Genomic DNA, 20,758 nt, shown 5'->3' on the forward strand with positions numbered 1-20,758 from the left:
AAGTCAGACTAACCGGTCTGTACTTGCCAACTTCATTAGGACTGCCTTAATGTGTTAGCACATGCCCAGACAGTGAAATTTAGTTTGTTTTGGTTAAGTGACCAAAATATTACCAAGATGGAAAAAGAAGACAGATATGCATATTTATCAAATTACTCTGCTGCTGACTTCGACATATATAACATAGCACTCTTTACTATTTTGCTGAGGTAATTTTTAGTTTATACGTGTTATGACCATATTTTCACTTATCAGCTCTTTGAAATCACATTCATTTGAGGTTTTGGTAATACCTATTTGCATTCATTATTATGGTGGCAGTTGCTTACATTGCTCAACTTAATTCTGGCCTGGAGTGTTTATGGAGTGGACAGTTACAGATGAGAATAGTTGAAAAGGGATCAGTGGAATGCAGTAATGTTTTTATTGTTTTTTATTTTATATATTTTTAAAGTTGATGTTTTGTAACCATAGCTTATTTTCATTATTGTTTTCTATTCTGATGCTAGTACGAGTATTAGTTATTTTACAGTAAAATTTCTTAACTGTTTATTTTTTATTTCTAGATCCAACATTGAGAAAAAAAAGTTAATCTAGTGAAGGAAAAAGTAGAGACACACCTGAAGACAATCATTGATAATTGCAGTATGCATCATTCAGAAAAGTCTGTTAATGAAAATTCCAAGGAAGATGGTTTTCAAGAAAAAATTCTCCAGAAAGGAACAGAACCACAGGAAAACACCTTTTCCAAATTTACGATTAAACAAAATCATAGAATGCCATTCTCAAATGACAATTGTATTAAAACAGGAAAGAAAGTTCATGAAAAGCAGAAAAATGTGAAATGTGGTACCTGTGATAAGAGATTTGGTTATTTTAGTCATCTCAAAGCACACTTTGTAATTCATACTCAGGAGAAACACATCTCTTGTGAAATATGTGGCAAATCATTTTCACACACAACTAGTCTAAAAGCACACCAGGTAATTCATACTCAGGAAAAACCCTTTATTTGTGAATTATGTGGAAAGGCATTTTCACAAAAAAGTAATATGACAAAACATTTCCTGGTTCACACTCGGGAGAAACCCTTCACTTGTGAAGTATGTGGCAGTGCTTTTTCTGAATCGGGTAATCTGAAAAAGCATTTACTAGTTCACACTCATGAGAAACCTTTCAATTGTGAAATATGTGGAAATTCATTTTCAAGATTAGGTAGTCTAAGAAATCATTTACTTGTTCATACTCAGGAGAAGAGCTTCATTTGTGAAATCTGTGGCAGAGCATTTTCACAGTCAGGTCATCTGAAAGCACATTTATCAGTTCATACTCGGGAGAAACCCTTGTCTTGTGGGATATGTGGCAAGGCATTTTCACATGCAAGCAATGTGAAAAAACATTTATTGGTTCACACTAGTGAGAAACGCTTCACTTGTGAAAGATGTGGAAAGAAATTTTCAAGATCGGGGGATCTCAAAAGACATCTCTTAATTCACTGATAGAAGAATTTTAATTGAATCGCAGGGAAATCTGTCATTTGTGGTAAGTCATTTTTATGTTCAAATCATCTCAGAGCATGTATTTTGGGTTTGCCCTTTTGAGGAACCTTTCTCTTGTGAAATTTCTTAAGATACATCAGCAATAGACAGCCTAGAAGAATGCTTACAGTTACAAAAAATATGCAATCAGCATTTAGTGTTAAGTCATTTTAGACTGTTTAAAAAAGCACCTTATTGGATTATTTGCACAAGAAACAAAATGTTGAGGATCCCAGATGCCATGGCAACAGCTGGTGTCCCAACATTGGGAAACATGTTTTCTCATTTCTGCAGAATCAAATATTTTATAACAAATTGTAAATATGGATGAAATGCTTGTCTGAAAAATTAATTTATGTAGTGATTGTAGCAGAGAAGCTTGTAAAGTTGCAAATTATGTAATGGGGAAGTATAGGCAACCTGCTTAATGCAGAATATGCATTTCTGCCAACTCTGCATTATAAAAAAAATAGTATCCAACTAAATATGTGTTTGTCTGTTGTGGGGGGTTGATTTTTTTGAAAACGAAACCAACCTTTTGGGAAAAATTTAAAGTAAATCTATCACTATAGTTTTTATACTATTTAAGGAAACACAAATAATAAAAAGCTCTTATTCAACATATATACATTTTTTTTAAAGTATGTACATATGTACACCTAAGAAATATATAAATATAACACTTGTTGGACTCAGTGGGTTGCTATGTTAAAAAATGAATCCAGGATTTGATTGCTTGTTTTTTTTCTTTTGCTATCTTTGTGGTCACTACGTTCACAGTATTAGCTTGTGAAAAGGTCGTTCCAAAAAATTTCATTCAATGATTGTGGAGTGAAGGTGCCTCTTTAATATTCAAAACCTTCCTTGGAATGGCTCAGACTAATATTCCCAAGCAATGCATGGATCTAGCACCTGCTGTGCATCATTCCTTGGGGGAATTCACTGTTGGAAGTTCTGCAACTCCTCTGTCATCCTTACTGACTCCCTCAACCCTTGCAACCCTTGCCATGCATCTAATGTCTTCAGTTGCAAAGGTAGCTCACTTTCAAAACAAGTTGTGTGTGGTCTGTAAGATATGCTTTATACAGTGCAGAGAGACTTCATTCCATGCCTTATCCCTATTGCAGATTGCCACCATTATGTGGAAATTTTCCACCAGTTCCACATGTTTTGTACATAATGATGTTATGTATGATGATTTCAATGCAAAATCAGCTTGTGGTGAGCAGTAAATAATAGTATACATGTAGCTTAAAACTTAAGTCCAAACTTGGTGGGATTACCCCCACCTGCTACTACTTGCTTGGCCCCTCCGCTGAGATGATTTTGCATAAATTTTTTGTTTTTTTTTTAAATTATTTTGAATAAACCAAGTTACAATGAATTTGCATTGTTTGTATTGGTTGGGGTGTAGAAGTTAAAAGTTAACTGTACAACATAAACAAAAAGTTTTTTTGGAGGGTAAGAAAGCACTTTATGTGAAAATTAGTTTAGTTCATTGATGGTCAAAACAATCTCCACCTCCTCAGTATTTCAATTTAAAACTTAAGTCCAAACAAATAGGGAACCTGTTGTCCCATTAAATACTATTTAAATTGAATTAGAACAAAATAGTGTATCATCAAACTACAGTAGGCAAAGTATTCTTGAAAAGTATGGTAACTGCTTTTTGGAAGAAACTGCTTAATGCAATAGTGAAATTCCACACAAATAAAGCTCTACACTTATATGTAACATTTGTTAGATGCTTTTACATCCTTGGTTACTAAACCAAGGCTGCTTTTAATGCAGGCAGTTCAATACATCACATCACCCTTAGTCATTTTCATGACATTGCATATAAAAATGTGTAAGGTAGCATTCAATTTAGGTCAAGTGCCTGAATATCGCAACTGTCAAAAAGTAGTGTGCTAATGGGCACTGGTGCATTATCAGCCCTTGGTCAGCATGCATAGTGGGTGTATGCTGCCCTTCAACCTGCTTCTGATTGATTCAGTTTTTCTTTAACTCCATCTTTATATTTTACTTTTTTTTTTCTGTATAATTCTAGCGTTTTGTAATATTTATATGAATATTAATATATTTTTGATTTTTGAAGTATGCAATGACAATGAGCTCTCAGATGTAAAGGGCAATATCGAAAATACAGTTAAAAAATAGTCACATGGAAAACGAAAATGAAAACCAAGACGACAAATTTCTATTTGAATCTACTTTGTTTGATACAGTGAACCAGGTACTTGGACAAAGGTTCTTTCAAGTGTACCAAAATGGTTATTAAAAAGGGTCCAGTAGAAATGGAAAATTTTAATTTTTCAAGAGATCATACAGGAAAATATTTTTCTTTGTATAAACATAAATTGACAAATGGAGAAACAGTTATTCTCAGGTGGCTATTTTATTATGTTAAACAGCATATTTTGTTTTTGTTGCAAACTATTTAGTAAATCGAATATGAAAACCGATTAATTTTGTGTAAGGAGCATGTCAAATGGACCCCCGAACAGTGGAAGTCAGTTATTTTATCATGAAAAATTCAACCTGCATGGATCTGGTGAGAGACAAACGATTCACCATAGATGTGAAGAATACCATCCAGACTGTATGGTGTCTACAGTGAAATTCCCTACCAGCCAAATGATATGGGGATTCATTTCGTATCACAGAGTAGGTCACCTGCAGTTTATAAAAGGTTCCATCTGGCTGCCTGTGGATACCTGGCTATATTGGAAGGCAAATTGCTGCCAACCATTACAGATAATTTCAACCTCCCAAGAAACTGCATCTTTCAGGACGACTCTGCTCCTTGTCATCGGGTGAAAAGTGTAAGTAGGCACTTCTGTAGTTACTTTAGCTTCATTTCTGCATTAGAGGTTCAACAGTAATGTGTTTACATTTGTTATAGGTGAAAAAATGGAAGAACGGATGGTCCATTACAACTGGTAGCTGGCCAGGAAACAATCTGGACCTAAATGCTATAGAGAACTGTTGGCATCATGTGGAATCTGCAGTTGCCAGAAAGAAACCAAAGACCCTTCTTGAACTTCAGGAAGCCACAATTCGTGTTTGGAACCACGACCTATTAGTTGATTATCTTCAGAAATTGATCCTTGTCAATGGATCGACAGTGTGCTGCTGTCATCAGGGCCAGAGGTAGTTCAACTAAATATTAGTTTACACCTGGGGAACTTTTCATTTTGTTTTCCTTTTAAAATGACAAACTGAAGAAAATTGAGGGCCTACTGATAACATTTCAGCCATAATTTTCGTGTTTACCAAAACTGTTGTATAAAGGTTGCAAATGCTCATTTTGGAATATTTTGAGAGCACCTCTCAAATATTACTTAGCTTTGCCTTAACTATTAATAAATGTTTTGTTTATATTTCTCTGTGATGCTAGTCATCAATGTAACATACCATCGTGAAAAAGGGTTAGAAATGTGAAATTCTTAGGTGATGCACTTTCTTTGAACACCAGTGAACATCAATATGTCTGTACCTTCAAGAGACGTATTCAAAACCTAAGATACACCAAAACTGTCTCAGTACAATATCTTTATAAAAGGGCCAGAACCGATCAAACTATTGCACGTGGTGGTGTAACTAGTTTAATAAAGCTCCGTGTTCCTACCAAGCATGTCGTACTGAATTCTCCACTTGTAGTAACCGTCTGCGTAGCTGCTGTCATCCATATTAAAATCTGCTCCTTATACATTCCACCAAGTTATACCATCCAATAAAACGATCTGAATACTCTCATAGACTAACTTTCCACACCATTCCTCATTCTGGGAAATTTAAATGCTCGTCACACTATGGGGTAACAACCATATTGATCAAAGGGGTAAACAAACTGAACAATTTTTAAATGATAACAACCTTCTTCTAAATCACCTACATATGTTCACCTTCCTTCCTGAACTAGCACTGCAATAGACTTGTCCATCTGTTTAGCAGCCTTGTATCTTACTCTAAAGTGCACATAAACAATGATCCACTGCATAGTGATAATTTTCCCATACTAATTGATTTACTAAACAAGCCCTCTTATTATCCTACTAAAATTCTTCACTGGCTCACTGAAAAAGCAGATAAGCAGACCTATAAAAATCAAGCTCAATTTGACCCAGAAAGCTAAGAATCCCAACTGATGAAGAGGTTGAGTACATACGAAACTTACATGCAACAGAAAAACCATACCAAAATCACCCTCAAAATTGCCGATACACCCAAAAATCTGGTGGAGTGACGAATGCCACGCAGGTAAAAAAGCAAAGAAGACAGAGAGTGGTAATCAATGGACAGAGAAGACAGAGAGTGGTAATCAATGGACACTGCTCATCGTGGACTAATGTTATTAGTGGAGTCCTTCAGGGCTCAGTGTTGGGTCCATTATTGTTTTCTGTATTTATAAATGATATTGATGATGGTATATCAAGCTTAATGTCCAAGTTTGCAGACGATACAAAGGTTGGCAGGGTTGTCAAGGACACTACTGACACTATGCTGCTGCAACAGGATCTGGAAAGGTTGAGCAGATGGGCTGAGAGGTGGCAAATGAAGTTTAATATTGACAAATGTAAAGTACTACACATGGGAAACAGCAACCCAGAGCAACGTATCAACTCTGTGGTACTACACTGACAGTGGTAGAGAATGAAAGGGACTTGGGGGTGGTTGTGCAGGCAGATATGAAGTTCTCTGAGCAGTGCAGACGGGCTGCAAGAGTAGCTCATGGAGTATTGTCAATGATATACAGGAATTTTTCCAGCAGGGATAAGGAGGTGATTATTCCCTTGTATAAGGCAATGGTCAGGCCACACCTAGAGTACTGTATACAGGTCTGGAGGCCTCATTTCAAGAAGGATGCAGAGCTGCTGGAACGAGTACAGAGAAGGGCAACAAGATTAGTGAATGGAACAAAGGGGTGCTCTTACGAAGAAAGGCGTAAGTTTTGCAAATTACAGTGTCTGGAGATTAGGCTCCAGCGAGGTGATCTGATAGAGGTGGATAAAGCCTTGAATGGTTTGAGCATGCTCAATGCTGATGGGATTCTTCCTCTAGCTCAGAAAAATCACCTGAGAGGGCATAAATTCAAATTGAGGAAAGACAGATGTAGGATAGACGTGCGGAAATTTGCCTTTAGCCAGCGGGTGGTTGGTTGGTGGAACAGACTTCCATCCCTTGTAGTGGAGGTTGATAGCCTAAATAAGTTTAAGGCTCAGCTGGACAGGTATTTTGAACGAACAGAGGGGTGAAGTGGAAGTGGTTTTTTTTTTTTTTTTGGCTGATGCTGCATAAGCTTACTTTCTTGCATCAAATGCCTCTGCTAATGCTAATAACAGCGAATATAACAAAAATGCTAATATAACAAAGCTTGAAATAACTTTAGCTGCAGTCCAACTGCAACTAATCTTAACCAGTATAAACGCGCCAGAGCAAGAGTAAGGTATGTTAGACACTGTAATGAAAAGCCGGCTTGGGTTCACTTTACTTCAAGCATCAATCAAGAAACCCCTAGACATAAAATTCGGAAAACAATAGAAAAATGAGTGATAAACATCAAACGACTCCAGTGCCTATCATGAAATGGAGGTGACAGAATGTTTCTGACACTGTTAAAATTTCCAATATCCTAGGAGAAACGTTTGTGAAAGCATCAGCAACAGAAAGTTACACACCAACTTCAGAAGATTTAAAACAAATACAGAAAAACAGAAATTAAAATTTTCGTCTAAAGGGAATGAACAATACAACATAGTATTTACTGTCCACGAACTGCACAGAGCTCTGCCAATATCTAGATGCAGTACTGTAAGACCAGATAATATTCACTGTTCGATGATACAGGAACTGAGTGCTGAATCATTGCAGTCACTCCTTGATCTGTTCAATAGACTTTACCTAGAAGATACATTCCTTAAACAATGGCATCATGCTACAGTTCTTGCCTTCCTTAAACCGGGCAGAAACCCAACAAACTCTATTGTTATAGATCAATTGCCTTGATCAGTTGCCTCTGCAAAATTGTTGAAAAGATGGTAAACTGTCGACTGATATGGTACCTAGAAAATTTTAATCTCCTACATTCTGTACAATTTGGTATTCGACAAAACAGATCAACAACAGATATATTAGTAAGACAAGAACGCCATCCGGATTGCATTCCTTAAATCGGAACATCATGTAATGGTATGCTTTGATATCAGTAAGGCTTACAGTTCCATGTAGAAGTATAAAATGCTCCACGAATTATATCACCATGGACTTCGGGCCCATCTCCCCATTTTCATACAGAATTTCTTGCACAAAGACACATTTCAGGTTCGATTAAAAACTTCGTTATCCCAAGTATTCTTACATGAAGATGGAATCCTCCAGGGCTCTTTACTCAGTGCTATACTTTTTTTTTTAAATTGCTCTAAATACCGTTGCTGAACAACTTCCAAACGTTATTGATACAGCACTATTTGTAGATGCCCTTCGCACATCACGTCATGCGAAAAGCATTAATAGTGTTGAGAGCCAGTTCATCGACACAAACCAATGGTTTCCAATTTTTTCCCCAAAATACGTTGTGCATCCATTTTTTTCTGCCAACATAAACTTCTCCCAAATCCGGAACTACAACTGAATGGCCAATCAATGGCAGTTCACCCAGAGGTGGACTTGGTATAAGACCTTACGAGGGAAACCCCGGTGGGCCGGGAGGTCGGTGTGGTTTTGGTCTTAAACACTAGTGTGAGGCTGCTACAAGTTTTCCCCGGTAAGAATTTTTGACCCAGTTCGCCTCCGAGTTCACCCCAGCATACGGTTCTTAGGAATCAGATACGGTCATAAACTTACCTTTTTTAGAGCATATTAAAAAAAACTAAGAACATCCTGTCAGTAAAACAAAATATTATCCCGGTTCTTTCAGCAACTATGTGGGGAGCTGATTGCCTTACCTTGTTACGATTTTATAGAGCATTAATATGATCGAAGCTTGACTGCGGAGCACCAGTGTACAGCTCAAAAGATCTAGAGTTCTTCGCTGGCTTGACCATATCCATCATAGCGAAATACGCATCGCCCTAGGAGTATATCGCACGTCTCCAATACATATATTTTTTTTCGTTAAAGGCTATACGTATGTATTATTGTGGCTGAAAGTTCCATTTGTTTCGTTTCCTATGAATAAAAATAGAAAATTCACAGACTCTTATTGCAATATTCACGCAAGTTGTGAGGGGGCGCTGCTTAACTTAAATTAAATGGAATTTGGTCAGATTTCAGTGATTTTGTTGTATTGCAATTTGGTTTTCTGTTAGGCATTTTTTTTTTTTACATTTCATGGAAGATGTGAGAGCTCGTAGTTACTTTAATTCTGTAGTTTTTTTGTGTAAGTTTATTTCTTGAATTAGTCTAATGTTAGAAAACAAGTGAATTGGATTGGTTGCCATCTCAGAGTTAGTTAATTGTACAAAAAAAAAAAAAAAAAAGAAAAAGAAAATTGCAAACAGTAAAACTTGTTTTAGTTATTGGTATAATGAATCTAATCTAAAACTTATTGTTATGTATTGCTTAAATGAGAATTTTCAAAGTGGTCAATTTAGAGCAAAAGGTATAAGCATACGAGAGCTATAAAACACTACTAGACCGACAACATTTATAACCGTTACTTGGTGATAACGGAGATGGGGAAACTCCTGAGGCCGTTAAACAATGAACACTACATCAGTGATGAGTTAAATCTACCTCCTATTTTTTTTTTAAATTCTCAGTAACTTGTTAAGAAGATAAGATTCAAAAAAAATAAATATTAGAGAGAAAAAAATATAAGTATATACCTACATAATATGCTTGTATAAAGTACAATACACTTAATGTTAAACACAATTTATTTCTCTGTAATTAATCAAACACAATTTAAAAAAAAAAATTCTTTAATAATAAACACGATTTCAATTAGTCTTTATTTATGATCTTAAAATTGATGTTTGTTTTACTGATTTCAATTTGATATTTATTAAGTTTCCCCTTAAAACACTCAATGTGTTAAAAGTCTCATTACTTGCCTCAGTTCCTTTAAAAAATTGATTAATTTGTCCATCGCACCTTGAGCTTGTGAGATTGTCGGCACTGAATTCACTTTCAGTTGTCATCATCATAATCATCGCTGTTATAGTTTTTGTTGAGCACAGCATCTACAATGTCACCCTCTGTAGGAAGACCACTAGTTAATAAGTTTTCATCAGCTCGTACAATTCATCGATGTTATCTGTATTAAAACCTACAAAATTGTTACGTAGCAACCATTTAGATAATGGTAAGTTGTTTCTTCGTTTCCATCTTCTTCATCTACAATTTAAATTTCATTTGAATTTAATTTTGATTTCTTGAAGCAATTCAATATGGTTTTCGAAGTAATATTGTTCCACGCATCGTTCAATAAATTTATAGCATCCAATATTGATATAGACTTGGTCATTTTCTGTTCTCTTTGACTGATCAGATGTAGAACTAGAAATCTTTTATGAAATCCTTTCAAACTCTTTATTACATGTCCATTGGTTGTAAAATTGAAGTCATTTTGGGAGGCGGAAACACTAGCTTAATGTTGGACAAATTTTGAATCTGGAGATGTGCAGGACAGTTATCAACTAACAATGAAATATTTTTCTTCTTTTTGAATAGCTCCTTATTCCAATCATTTATGTATTCCTGAAAAATATCCAAAGTCATCCAAGCTTTCTTGTTTTCAGTGTTTTTTTTTTTTGTTTTTCTTGTTTGCAGAGTTTTTTTTTTTAAACATTTTAATGATTTTCCAATAACAAAGTTTTTTTTTTATCAGTTCCTGTTATATTTGCGCATACGAGCACTGTCAAACGTGCCTTTGATTTTTTTCCACCAACACATTTTTCCCTTTTGAATTTAAATGTAAGGTGTCAAATTATAAAAAAGTCCTGTTTCATTGGCATAGTAGTAATAGAGGCATGTGATGCATGATAGCAAGTGTATGAGCTTATGTAGCATCAGCCAAAAAAAAAAAAAAAAACCAGTTTCACACAACCATTCCCTCTAAAAGTTTCTCCAGTTCCTCCTTGAATTTATTTATAATATCCACTTCTACAACGACAGACGGAAGTTTGTTCCAGCAATTAGCTACCCTCTGACTAAAAGCAAGTTTCTGCACATCTATTCTACAACTGTCTATCCTCAATTTGAATATGTCCCCTCAGGTTGGTAATCTGAGCAAGCGTAAGAATCCCATCAGAATTCAGCGTGCTGCACCCATTCAAGTACACCTCAATCAGATCCCTCGCAGGTGCCTAGTCTTCAGCTGCTGCAATTTGCCAAACTTAAGCCTTTCTTGGTAAGAGGACCCCTTCGTTCCCCTCACCAATCTTGTTGCCCTTCCCTGTACATGCTCGAGCAACCCTATATCCTTCCTAAAATGAAGCCTCCAGACCTGTACACAGTACTCAAGGCATGGCCTGACCGTTGCCTTATACAAAGGGATAATCACCTTTTCCCTACTAGCAAAATTACTGTATATCATTGACAAAACTCCATGACTTGCTCTAGCAGCCTGTCTGCATTGCTCAGAAAATTTCATATCTGACTGTACAATCACTCTCAGGTCTTTTTCATTTTCTACCACCCTAAGTGTAGTACCACACAGTTGGTACGTTCCTCTGGGGTTACTTCTACCCATATGCAGTACTTTGCATTTATCAATGTTAAACTTCAGTTGCCACTTCTCAGCCCATCTGCCTAAATTTTCTAGATCCTGTTGCAGTAGTACAACTGTTGTAGATGTCTTCGTCATTGAAATCTTTCCTGATTTCTGTGCAAACACAGTCAATCCATTATTGGATCTGCAGATCAAAATTCTCGACTAATATTTGCATAAACAATGTTATGTTGCTTTTTAAATCGATCCAGCCAACCTTTGTTACACACAAAATCATCACATCCAAATTGTTTAGCAAATTTTTCCACTTGAGCCTCCAAGATCGAACCATCTATTGAAAATCCAGCACTTCTTTGTATGGCAAACTATTGGATCATCAACATTTAACCTTGCACTTCCTAATTTTTTTTTTTTTTTCCAGCTATGTTCTTTTCCAGTGTCGATATGTAAATATCTTAATTCTTCCACAATGAGTTGATGCACTTGAAGTGGACAAAGAAAACATTTTACGCGCTTAACATTTTTTGCACCACATTCTAACTCACAAAAAATTTCGACTTTTTCATATATTGAGAGACATTTTCTTTTATTAGTAGACATGTTTCCAAAGGAATTGTTCATTTCTAACTGATTTTACTTTAAAATGAAAAGGTGATCTGCATACAAAGATCTTAGAAGTCCCGAAATAAATTTATGTTTCAGTGAATACAAGACAATTTGTAAATAGGGTAATGCGACAAGCGGAACGCCAATGCACTATTGTATAGCCCCATCCCTGGAAGGACAAGGTCATAAACCGGCCACTAATCCAATGCAGGTGATCATAAAGCTAAGTTGCCCGTTTCATTTTTGTCTATTCCAAGAATTGGGTTAGCATTAGCATTAGTAGAGGCATTTGATGCAAGAAAGCAAGCTTATGCAGCATCAACCAAAAAAAAAAAAAAAACCCACTTCCACTTCACCCCTCTGTTCGTTCAAAATACCTGTCCAGCTGAGTCTTAAACTTATTTAGGCTATCAACCTCCACTACAAGGGATGGAAGTCTGTTCCACCAACCAACCACCCGCTGGCTAAAGGCAAATTTCCGCACGTCTGTCCTACAACTGTCTTTCCTCAATTTGAATTTATGCCCCCTCAGGTGATTATTCTGAGCTAGAGGAAGAATCCCATCAGCATTGAGCATGCTCAAACCATTCAAGGCTTTATACACCTCTATCAGATCACCTCGCTGGTGCCTAGTCTCCAGACACTGTAATTTGCAAAACTTAAGCCTTTCTTCGTAAGAGCACCCCTTTGTTCCATTCACTAATCTTGTTGCCCTTCTCTGTACTCATTCCAGCAGCTCTACATCCTTCTTGAAATGAGGCCTCCAGACCTGTATACAGTACTCTAGGTGTGGCCTGACCATTGCCTTATACAAGGGAATAATCACCTTATCCCTGCTGGAAAAATTCCTGTATATCATTGACAATACTCCATGAGCTACTCTTGCAGCCCGTCTGCACTGCTCAGAGAACTTCATATCTGTCTGCACAATCACCCCCAAGTCCCTTTCATTCTCTACCACTGTCAGTGTAGTACCACAGAGTTGATACGTTGCTCTGGGGTTGCTGTTTCCCATGTGTAGTACTTTACATTTGTCAATGTTAAACTTCATTTGCCACCTCTCAGCCCATCTGCTCAACCTTTCCAGATCCTGTTGCAGCAGCATAGTGGGCACCTCCGTAGCCAGGTGGGAAGGAGCAGCAGTGCGTAGCACACGCTTCTTGATTAGACCGGGGTTCGAGCCCGTCACCACCAAATACGGAGGATGCGGAAAGGTCAGGGAATGACCACCGCATATCCCGGAGCAATATGGCCTTAGTTGCTAATGCTTCTGAAAACCAAATAACAAACAAGCAGCAGCATAGTGTAAGTAGTGTCCTTGACAACCCTGCCAACCTTTGAATCGTCTGCAAACTTGGACATTAAGCTTGATGTACCATAATCCATATCATTTATAAATACAGAAAACAATAATGGACCCAACACTGAGCCCTGAGGGACTCCACTAATAACACTAGTCCACGATGAGCAGTGTCCATTGGGTTTTTTCGGCTACCCAAGAAATTAAGAATGTTTTCATAGTTACCAAAATTTGTTTGGTATATCCATGTAGTACGCTCGTTATAACAGTGAGTGATTGTATGGTAATACGCATAAATTAAAATCATTATGGCTTTTTGCTCATTACAGCTGTGATCTCATTATTTCTGTGCTCGTTATAACCAAGTTTGACTGAACTTAATCACTGGGTTTTTAGATCTTTAATTGGCTGTCTTGTTATCCATTATTGATGCTGACACATACTGGAATGATTGTCCAGATAATTACATGCATTTTATATAGCAGCATGGTGCCCAATAAACGTTTTTTGAAATCTATCTCTCTTTACACCAGGAATCTAGTTTGAATTTCATGAAATCAAAATGTTTTATTCAGCTGGGAAATGTATAAATACAGAGAGTTTATTAAATTTTATATTGTAAACATATTCACTAAAAGAAGTGTATGTGTTAATTTTACCACAAACAGAGACTATTGTAGAAAAATGAACAATGACAACAAAACTAATGCAGAAAATTAGTGCTACAATTATGGCAATACTTGTAAAAGTGCATTTCTGCTACCTGAATACCAAGTAACATTAATAATCAAAATAAAAATAAATTCAGCATCTGTGCACTCCAAAAGGATAATACTTTGGTCATTGACTGCTTCCAAAAGTCAAAAGATTTTTCCTTTGGCTGTATAGACTCTTACCAAATGTATCTTTCACATACACACAATGGCAAAAAAATTATTTCCTGTTTCAAAACTATATTTTGCAGTATTGGCTGAAAAATGCATGTTTATTTTATTCTTCTTCCTCCAGTCACATAGCTCCCCGAGTGGCTGTTGTGGCCACCAACAAATTCCTCCAACTGCATTGATTGTGTGCTATACAAGCAGCATCACAAAGTGTCATGCCCATTTTATATAATTCATTTTATTTCTGTTTATGTGTTATCTATGTAAAAGTAAAAAAAGGTAAAGTGCAGCCATTATCAACCCATTGCAGGATGGAAGCCTCCTTAACAATTCATACTGAGGGAAATGGACCATAATCTGCCATGCTGGTTGGCAGATCGACTGTATTCAGCAGTCAGAGGTTTGAACCCCGGTCTACTCAAAGAGCGTGTGCTACTGCACTCCCGCTCCTGACCACTCGGCTACGGAGGTGCATGTAAAAGTATATAAGGCAATAGACAAATAATGCACTTTCCTCCCCACATAAGTAACTAATGAGTAGACTTTTGAATTTCCTAAAATTGTTGGCCACAACTACCTACAGAGGCACCTTATTTTCTGCAATCTAGTCTAAACCTTTTCCTCCTGTAATTTGAATTTATGGCCCCTAGTTCTTGAATTTTTTATAACAGAGAAAATTTTGCCTTCATTTTACTAACCCCTTTCAGAGCTTGATAAACCTTAATCAGGTCCCCTCTAATGTTCCTTGTTGCCAAGCTCTCTATTCCACATAATCTTTCTTTCCTTTTACAGTTCTCCTTTTGCTTTGGACTCTTTGTCAAAAAAGCTCAATATCTTTTTTAGGAGAGGTCCCCATACTTTGACACAGTATTCCAAATGTGGTCTTACAATTTGTCTTATAGAGTAGGATTATAATCACCCTATCTGTACAGAATATTAGGTTATAAATCACCGACAGGACAGCATGGGCTTCTTTGCTGCCTGTTTATGCTGCTCAGAGAACTTCATATCTGTCCATATTGTAACTCCCAGATCCCTTCCTTCCTCTGTGGTTTTTAATACAACCCCACGAACTGTATATGTTATTTTGTAGTTGCTATTCCCCAAGTGTAAGACCTTGCATTTTGCTGCATTAAAATATAGCGAAATTGAGAGTAGGAGTGTGCTATAGGCCTAATGACTCTGATGAGTATAATAAGATACTGTACAGGGAAATAGAATGGGCCAGTAAATCAGAGAGTCTAATAATGGGGGATTTTAATTTCCCAGATATTGACTGGAATTTGTGGGTTGGTCACTCACACACTAGCAGGGTTTTGTGGATTTATTGGATGATTGTTTTCTACACCAGCATGTTCGGGAGGCAACTAGAGGGAGTAATACTCTTGATCTGATTATCAGTAGTGATTCTTCATGCATTAGGAATCTGCAGATAAAGGAACCACTGGGTGGCAGTGATCACAGTGTGCTGAAGTGGGATTTACTGAAGGAGGTAACTACCATCAGAGGCAAAGGGAAGGGTTTTTGCTTTCGTAAAGGCGACTATGATGGTCTGAGACAGTATTTAAATTCTATACAGTGGGACCAACTGATGATGTTACCAACAGCAAATTCAAAGTGGGAAGCATTCAAGGAACTAATCTTGGAAGCTACCAGGCTTTACATACCAACCAAGAAATATTGTTCAAGGTTCAGGCCTAAATGGTTGTCAGATGAACTAATGAGACATATGGCAGAGAAGAAAAATGCATGGGATACATACAAATTAATGGGTGACATGGAAGCCTATGATAGATATAAGTTGGTCTGTAACCAAGTGACAAAGGAGATTAGGCAGGCAAGGGCAGATTATGAGAAATCCTTGGCAAAGGACGCAAAGAAAAACAGAAAAGAGTTCTTTACCTATTTAAACTCAAGAAGGAAAGGGATGAATCAGATTGGTCCACTGGATGTTGATGGTTCAACAGTTGAGGATCCTGCTTAGGTGGCTAACAATCTAAACGAGTATTTTGCATCTACATTCACACATGAGGAGTTATTCAGGAAGGGGAATGTCGTAGGTGAAGTAAACATTGGCAGTGAGCTAGATTATTTTCTAATAACTGAGAGGAAAGTGGAGGAGAAATTGCTGAGGATAAACATAAAAAAGGCACCAGGGGTGGATGGGATCTATCCAGTTATATTAAAGGAGGCAGCAAAGGAAGTAAGCAAACCCCTAGCCATAATTATGAGAGCTTCTTTGGCCTCAGGGGAGGTACCCATGGACTGGAGATGTGCAAATGTAACCCCAATTCACAAAGGAGGATCAAAGGCTGACACAAGTAATTACAGACCTGTTAGTTTAACTTCGGTTCCAGGAAAATTAATGGAGGCACTGGTTAAAGAAGCACTGCAGGATCATCTGGACAAGAATTCAGTTATAGCTCAGACACAGCATGGTTTTGTTAAGGGCAGGTCTTGTCTGACCAATATGATTGGATACTATGATGTAGTCACAAAAGAACTGGATGCAGGGAATAACTTTGATATTATATATTTGGATCTTAGAAAGGCTTTTGATACTATTGCGCATGGAAGACTGCTGCACAAATTGGAGAAGTGTGGCATTGGAGGCAAATTGCTGCTATGGATAAAGGGATGGTTGAGTGGCAGAAGACAGAGAGTGGTAATCAATGGACACTGCTCAACGTGGACTAATGTTATTAGTGGAGTTCCTCAGGGTTCAGTGTTGGGTCCATTGTTGTTTTCTGTATTTATAAATGATACTGATGATGGTGTATCAGGCTTAATGTCCACGTTTGCAGACGATACCAAGGTTGGCAGGGTTGTTAAGGACACTACTGATACTGTGCTGCTGCAACAGGATCTGGAAAGGTTGAGCAGATGGGCTGAGAGGTGGAAAATGAAGTTTAACATTGACAAATGTAAAGTACTACATATGGGAAACAGTAACCCCAGATCAACGTATCAACTCTGTGGTACTACACTGACAGTGGTAGAGAATGAAAAGGACCTGGGGGTAATTGAGCAGGCAGATATGAAGTTCTCTGAGCAGTGCAGACGAGCTGCAAGAGTAGCTCATGGTGTCTTGTCAATGATATACAGGAATTTTTCTAGCAGGGATAAGGATGTGATTATTCCCTTGTATAAGGCGTTGGTCAGGCCACACCTTGAGTACTGTATACAGGTCTGGAGGCCTCATTTCAAGAAGGATGTAGAGCTGCTCGAACGAGTACAGAGAAGGGCAACAAGATTAGTGAATGGAACAAAGGGTTGCTCTTACGAAGAAAGGCTTAAGTTTTGCAAATTACAGAGCCTGGAGACTAGGCATCGGCGAGGTGATCTGATAGAGGTGTATAAGGCTTTGAATGGCTTGAGCATGCTCAATGCCGATGGGATTCTTCCTCTTGCTCAGAATAATCACCTGAGAGGGCATAAATTCAAATTGAGGAAGGATGGATGTCGGATAGATGTGCGGAAATTTGCCTTTAGCCAGCGGGCAGTTGGTTTGTGGAATAGACTCCCATCGCTTGTTGTTGAAGTTGATAGCCTAAATAAATTTAAGGCTCAGCTGGACAGGTATTTCGAACGAACGGAGGGGTGAAATGGGAGTAGTGGTGGTTTTTTTTTTTTTTTTTTTTTGGCTGATGCTGAATAAGCTTGCTTTCTTGCATCATATGCCTCTGCTAATGCTAATAGCTGCCACTTTTATAACCATTCTTGAAGCTTTCTCAAATCATCCTGGAGGAGTTCTGCTTGGCACTGATCATTAACAACTCTCCCAAACTTTGTTGTCTGCAAATTTTTAACATCATACCCTCATCAGTATGTTTTTTCATCAGTATCATTTATGAAAATCAGAAACAGTAGTCCAAGAACAGATCCTTGGGGGAACCCCACTTCTGATGTTACTCTAGTCTGAAAAATATCCATTAATCACAGCCTTCTGCTTTCTGCTTCCCCTCTGCAGCCATCCTGTAATTCATCTTAGAATTTTTCCAGTAATCCCAGCAAGTTCCAGTTTATACAGTTATGTTTCATGAGGAACTGAGTAAAATGTCTTGATAAAATCCAAATAAACTATGTTGTCAAAATTGTTCCTTATATCTTGCTCATGAGTAATTGTGTCAAAATAGTTTACCAGGTTAGTTAAGCAAGATTTTCCCTTAATAAAATAAAATAATGTGTGTGTCTTTCAGAATGCTATTATATCTGAATGACCTCTGATTTTGTCAAATTATTCCACTGCCTGCTTCAAAATATAACCCTGCACACTTTACTATTTTGCTAAGGTGATTTTTGGTTATACATGTTACTTCTCAACTGTTTGAATAACATTCATTTGTGGTTTTGGTAATCTCTATTTGCATTCATTACGTGGTAGCAGTTGCTTATATTACTCCAACGTAATGCAGGCCCTGGAGAGTTTATGGAGTGGACAGTTATAGGTGAGAATAATTGAAAGGTGTTGTATGGAATGCAGTAATGTTTTTTATTATATATATTATTATTATTATTAATATTCATATGATGCAAGGAAGCCTGAGGCTTATGCTGCACCAGGAAAAAAAAAAGTTCCCGAGTAACCCTGAGAGAGAGAGAGAGAGAGAGAGAGAGAGAGTCAAAAGCAGAAAGGAATCACCAAGAAAGAGAAGAACGATGATATCCAGCTCAGGATCCTGGGTGTGCCAAGCCCATACGCACCAGATGTGAGCCCCCGGGATTAATAATAATATTTTTAAGGCTGATGTTTTGTAACCATAGTTTATTTTCATTATTTTTTTTCCCATTTTGATACTAATACAAGTATGTACTAGTTATTTTACACTAAAATTTCTTTTCTTATTTTTTTTTATTTTTTATTTCTAGATCCAGCATTGAGAGAAAAAAAATATGTTCATCCAGTGAAGGAAAGTAGAGACACACCTAAAAACAATCATTCATAATTGCAGTATGCATCATTTAGAAATGTCTATTAATGAAAATTATATGGTAGATGATTTTCAAGAAAAAATTCTCCAGAAAGGAACAGAACCACAGGAAAACACCTTGTCAAAAGTTACAATTAAGCAGAATTTGATGATTCAGAAAGGAACTTTTGAGAAACAGAATCACAGAATGCAATTCTCAAGTGATAATTGTATCGAAACAGGAAAGAAAGTTCATGAAAAGCAGAAAAATGTGAAATGTGGTACCTGTGGTAAGAGATTTGTTTATTTTAGTCATCTCAAAGCACACTTTGTAGTTCATACCCAAGAGAAACACATCTCTTGTGAAATATGTGGCAAATCATTTTCACACACAACTAGTTTAAAAGCACACCAGGTAATTCATACTCAGGAAAAACCCTTTATTTGTGAAATATGTGGAAAGGCATTTTCGCAAAAAAGTAATATGACAAAACATTTCCTGGTTCACACTCGGGTAAAACCCTTCACTTGTGAGGTATGTGGCAAGGCTTTTTCTGAATCATGTAACCTAAAAAAACATTTGCTAGTTCACACTGATGAGAAACCTTTCCATTGTGAAATATGTGGGAATTTATTTTCAAGATTAGGTAATCTAAAAAATCATTTACTTGTTCACACTCAGAAGAAGAGCTTCATTTGTGAAATCTGTGGCAGAGCATTTTCTACATCGGGTCATCTGAAAGTACATTTACCAGTTCATACTCAGGAGAAATCCTTGTATTGTGAGATATGTGGCAAGGCATTTTCAAACACAAGCAATTTGAAAAAACATTTATTGGTTCATACTAGTGAGAAACGCTTCACTTGTGAAAGATGTGGAAAGAAATTTTCAAGATCAGGAGATCTCAAAAGACATCTCTCAATTCACTGATAGAAGAATCATTAAAATGATAGAAGAGTTTTAATTGAATCTTAGGGAAACCTGTTATTTTCACGTTCAAGTCATCTCAGAACATTTCTTAAGATCTTAACATTTCTTAACAATTTCTTAAGATCAGTAACAGACAGCCTTATCAGCAAAAGATAGTCTAGAAGAATACTTAGAGTTATGAAAAATGTGCAATCATGATTTAGAGCGGCAAGTTATTTTAGACAGTTTAATAAGCATTTTATTGGTTTATATTCACAAGAAACAACAAGAAACAAATTATGAATCAAAAATGTTAAGAATCCCAGATGCCAAAGCAACAGCAAGATTTACCAATGTGTTGACACATTAGAAAACATTCTGAGACATGTTCTGACTTTCTCCAGAATCACATTTTAAAACAAATTGTAAATATGGATGAAATGCTTGTCTGAAAAATTTATTTATGTAACGATTGTTTCCTTTCATCTGCAGTGAAAGAAGCTTAAAGTTGTTAATTATGTAGTGTGGGAAGTATAGGCAACCCCTGCTTAATGCAGAAATATACATTTCTGTCAATAGTGCATTATAAAAACGAATTTGTACCCACCTAAATGTATTTTTGGAGGGAGTAGTATTTTTTTGAAGAAAATCTTTTTGGGCAAAATTTAAAGTAAAAAATCACTATTTTATATTTATATACTATTTAAGGAAACAATAAAATGATAAAAAGTTTTATACAACATATATACATTTTATTAAAGTATGTATGTATGCACCTTAGAAATATATAAATACAACACTTATTGGACTCATTGGGCCCCTGTGTTAAGTGAATCCAGGTTTGGATTTGCTTGCATTTTTTATTTTTTACCTCTTATGCAGAACCTATTTGTAGCAACCAAATAAGTGGTTGCAACCTTCCTTCACAGAATTA

The 20,758-nt window shown here is 36.8% G+C and overlaps 1 protein-coding gene across 1 annotated transcript; it reads left to right on the forward strand.

The window, feature by feature from the left end:
* Positions 1-593: 593 nt before the first annotated feature.
* LOC150075594 (uncharacterized) lies at positions 594-19,845 on the forward strand. The gene is made up of 2 exons (XM_090388571.1): positions 594-1,498; positions 18,957-19,845. The coding sequence occupies exons 1-2, from the start codon at positions 648-650 to the stop codon at positions 19,843-19,845; spliced, it is 1,740 nt and encodes a 579-aa protein (XP_090244697.1). The 5' UTR covers positions 594-647.
* The last annotated feature ends 913 nt before the right edge of the window (positions 19,846-20,758 follow it).

The sequence above is a fragment of the Mastigoproctus giganteus genome, chromosome 14 (assembly GCF_048544385.1).
Source record: "Mastigoproctus giganteus isolate SK-2022 chromosome 14, ASM4854438v1, whole genome shotgun sequence".
Lineage (NCBI taxonomy): Eukaryota > Metazoa > Arthropoda > Arachnida > Uropygi > Thelyphonidae > Mastigoproctus > Mastigoproctus giganteus.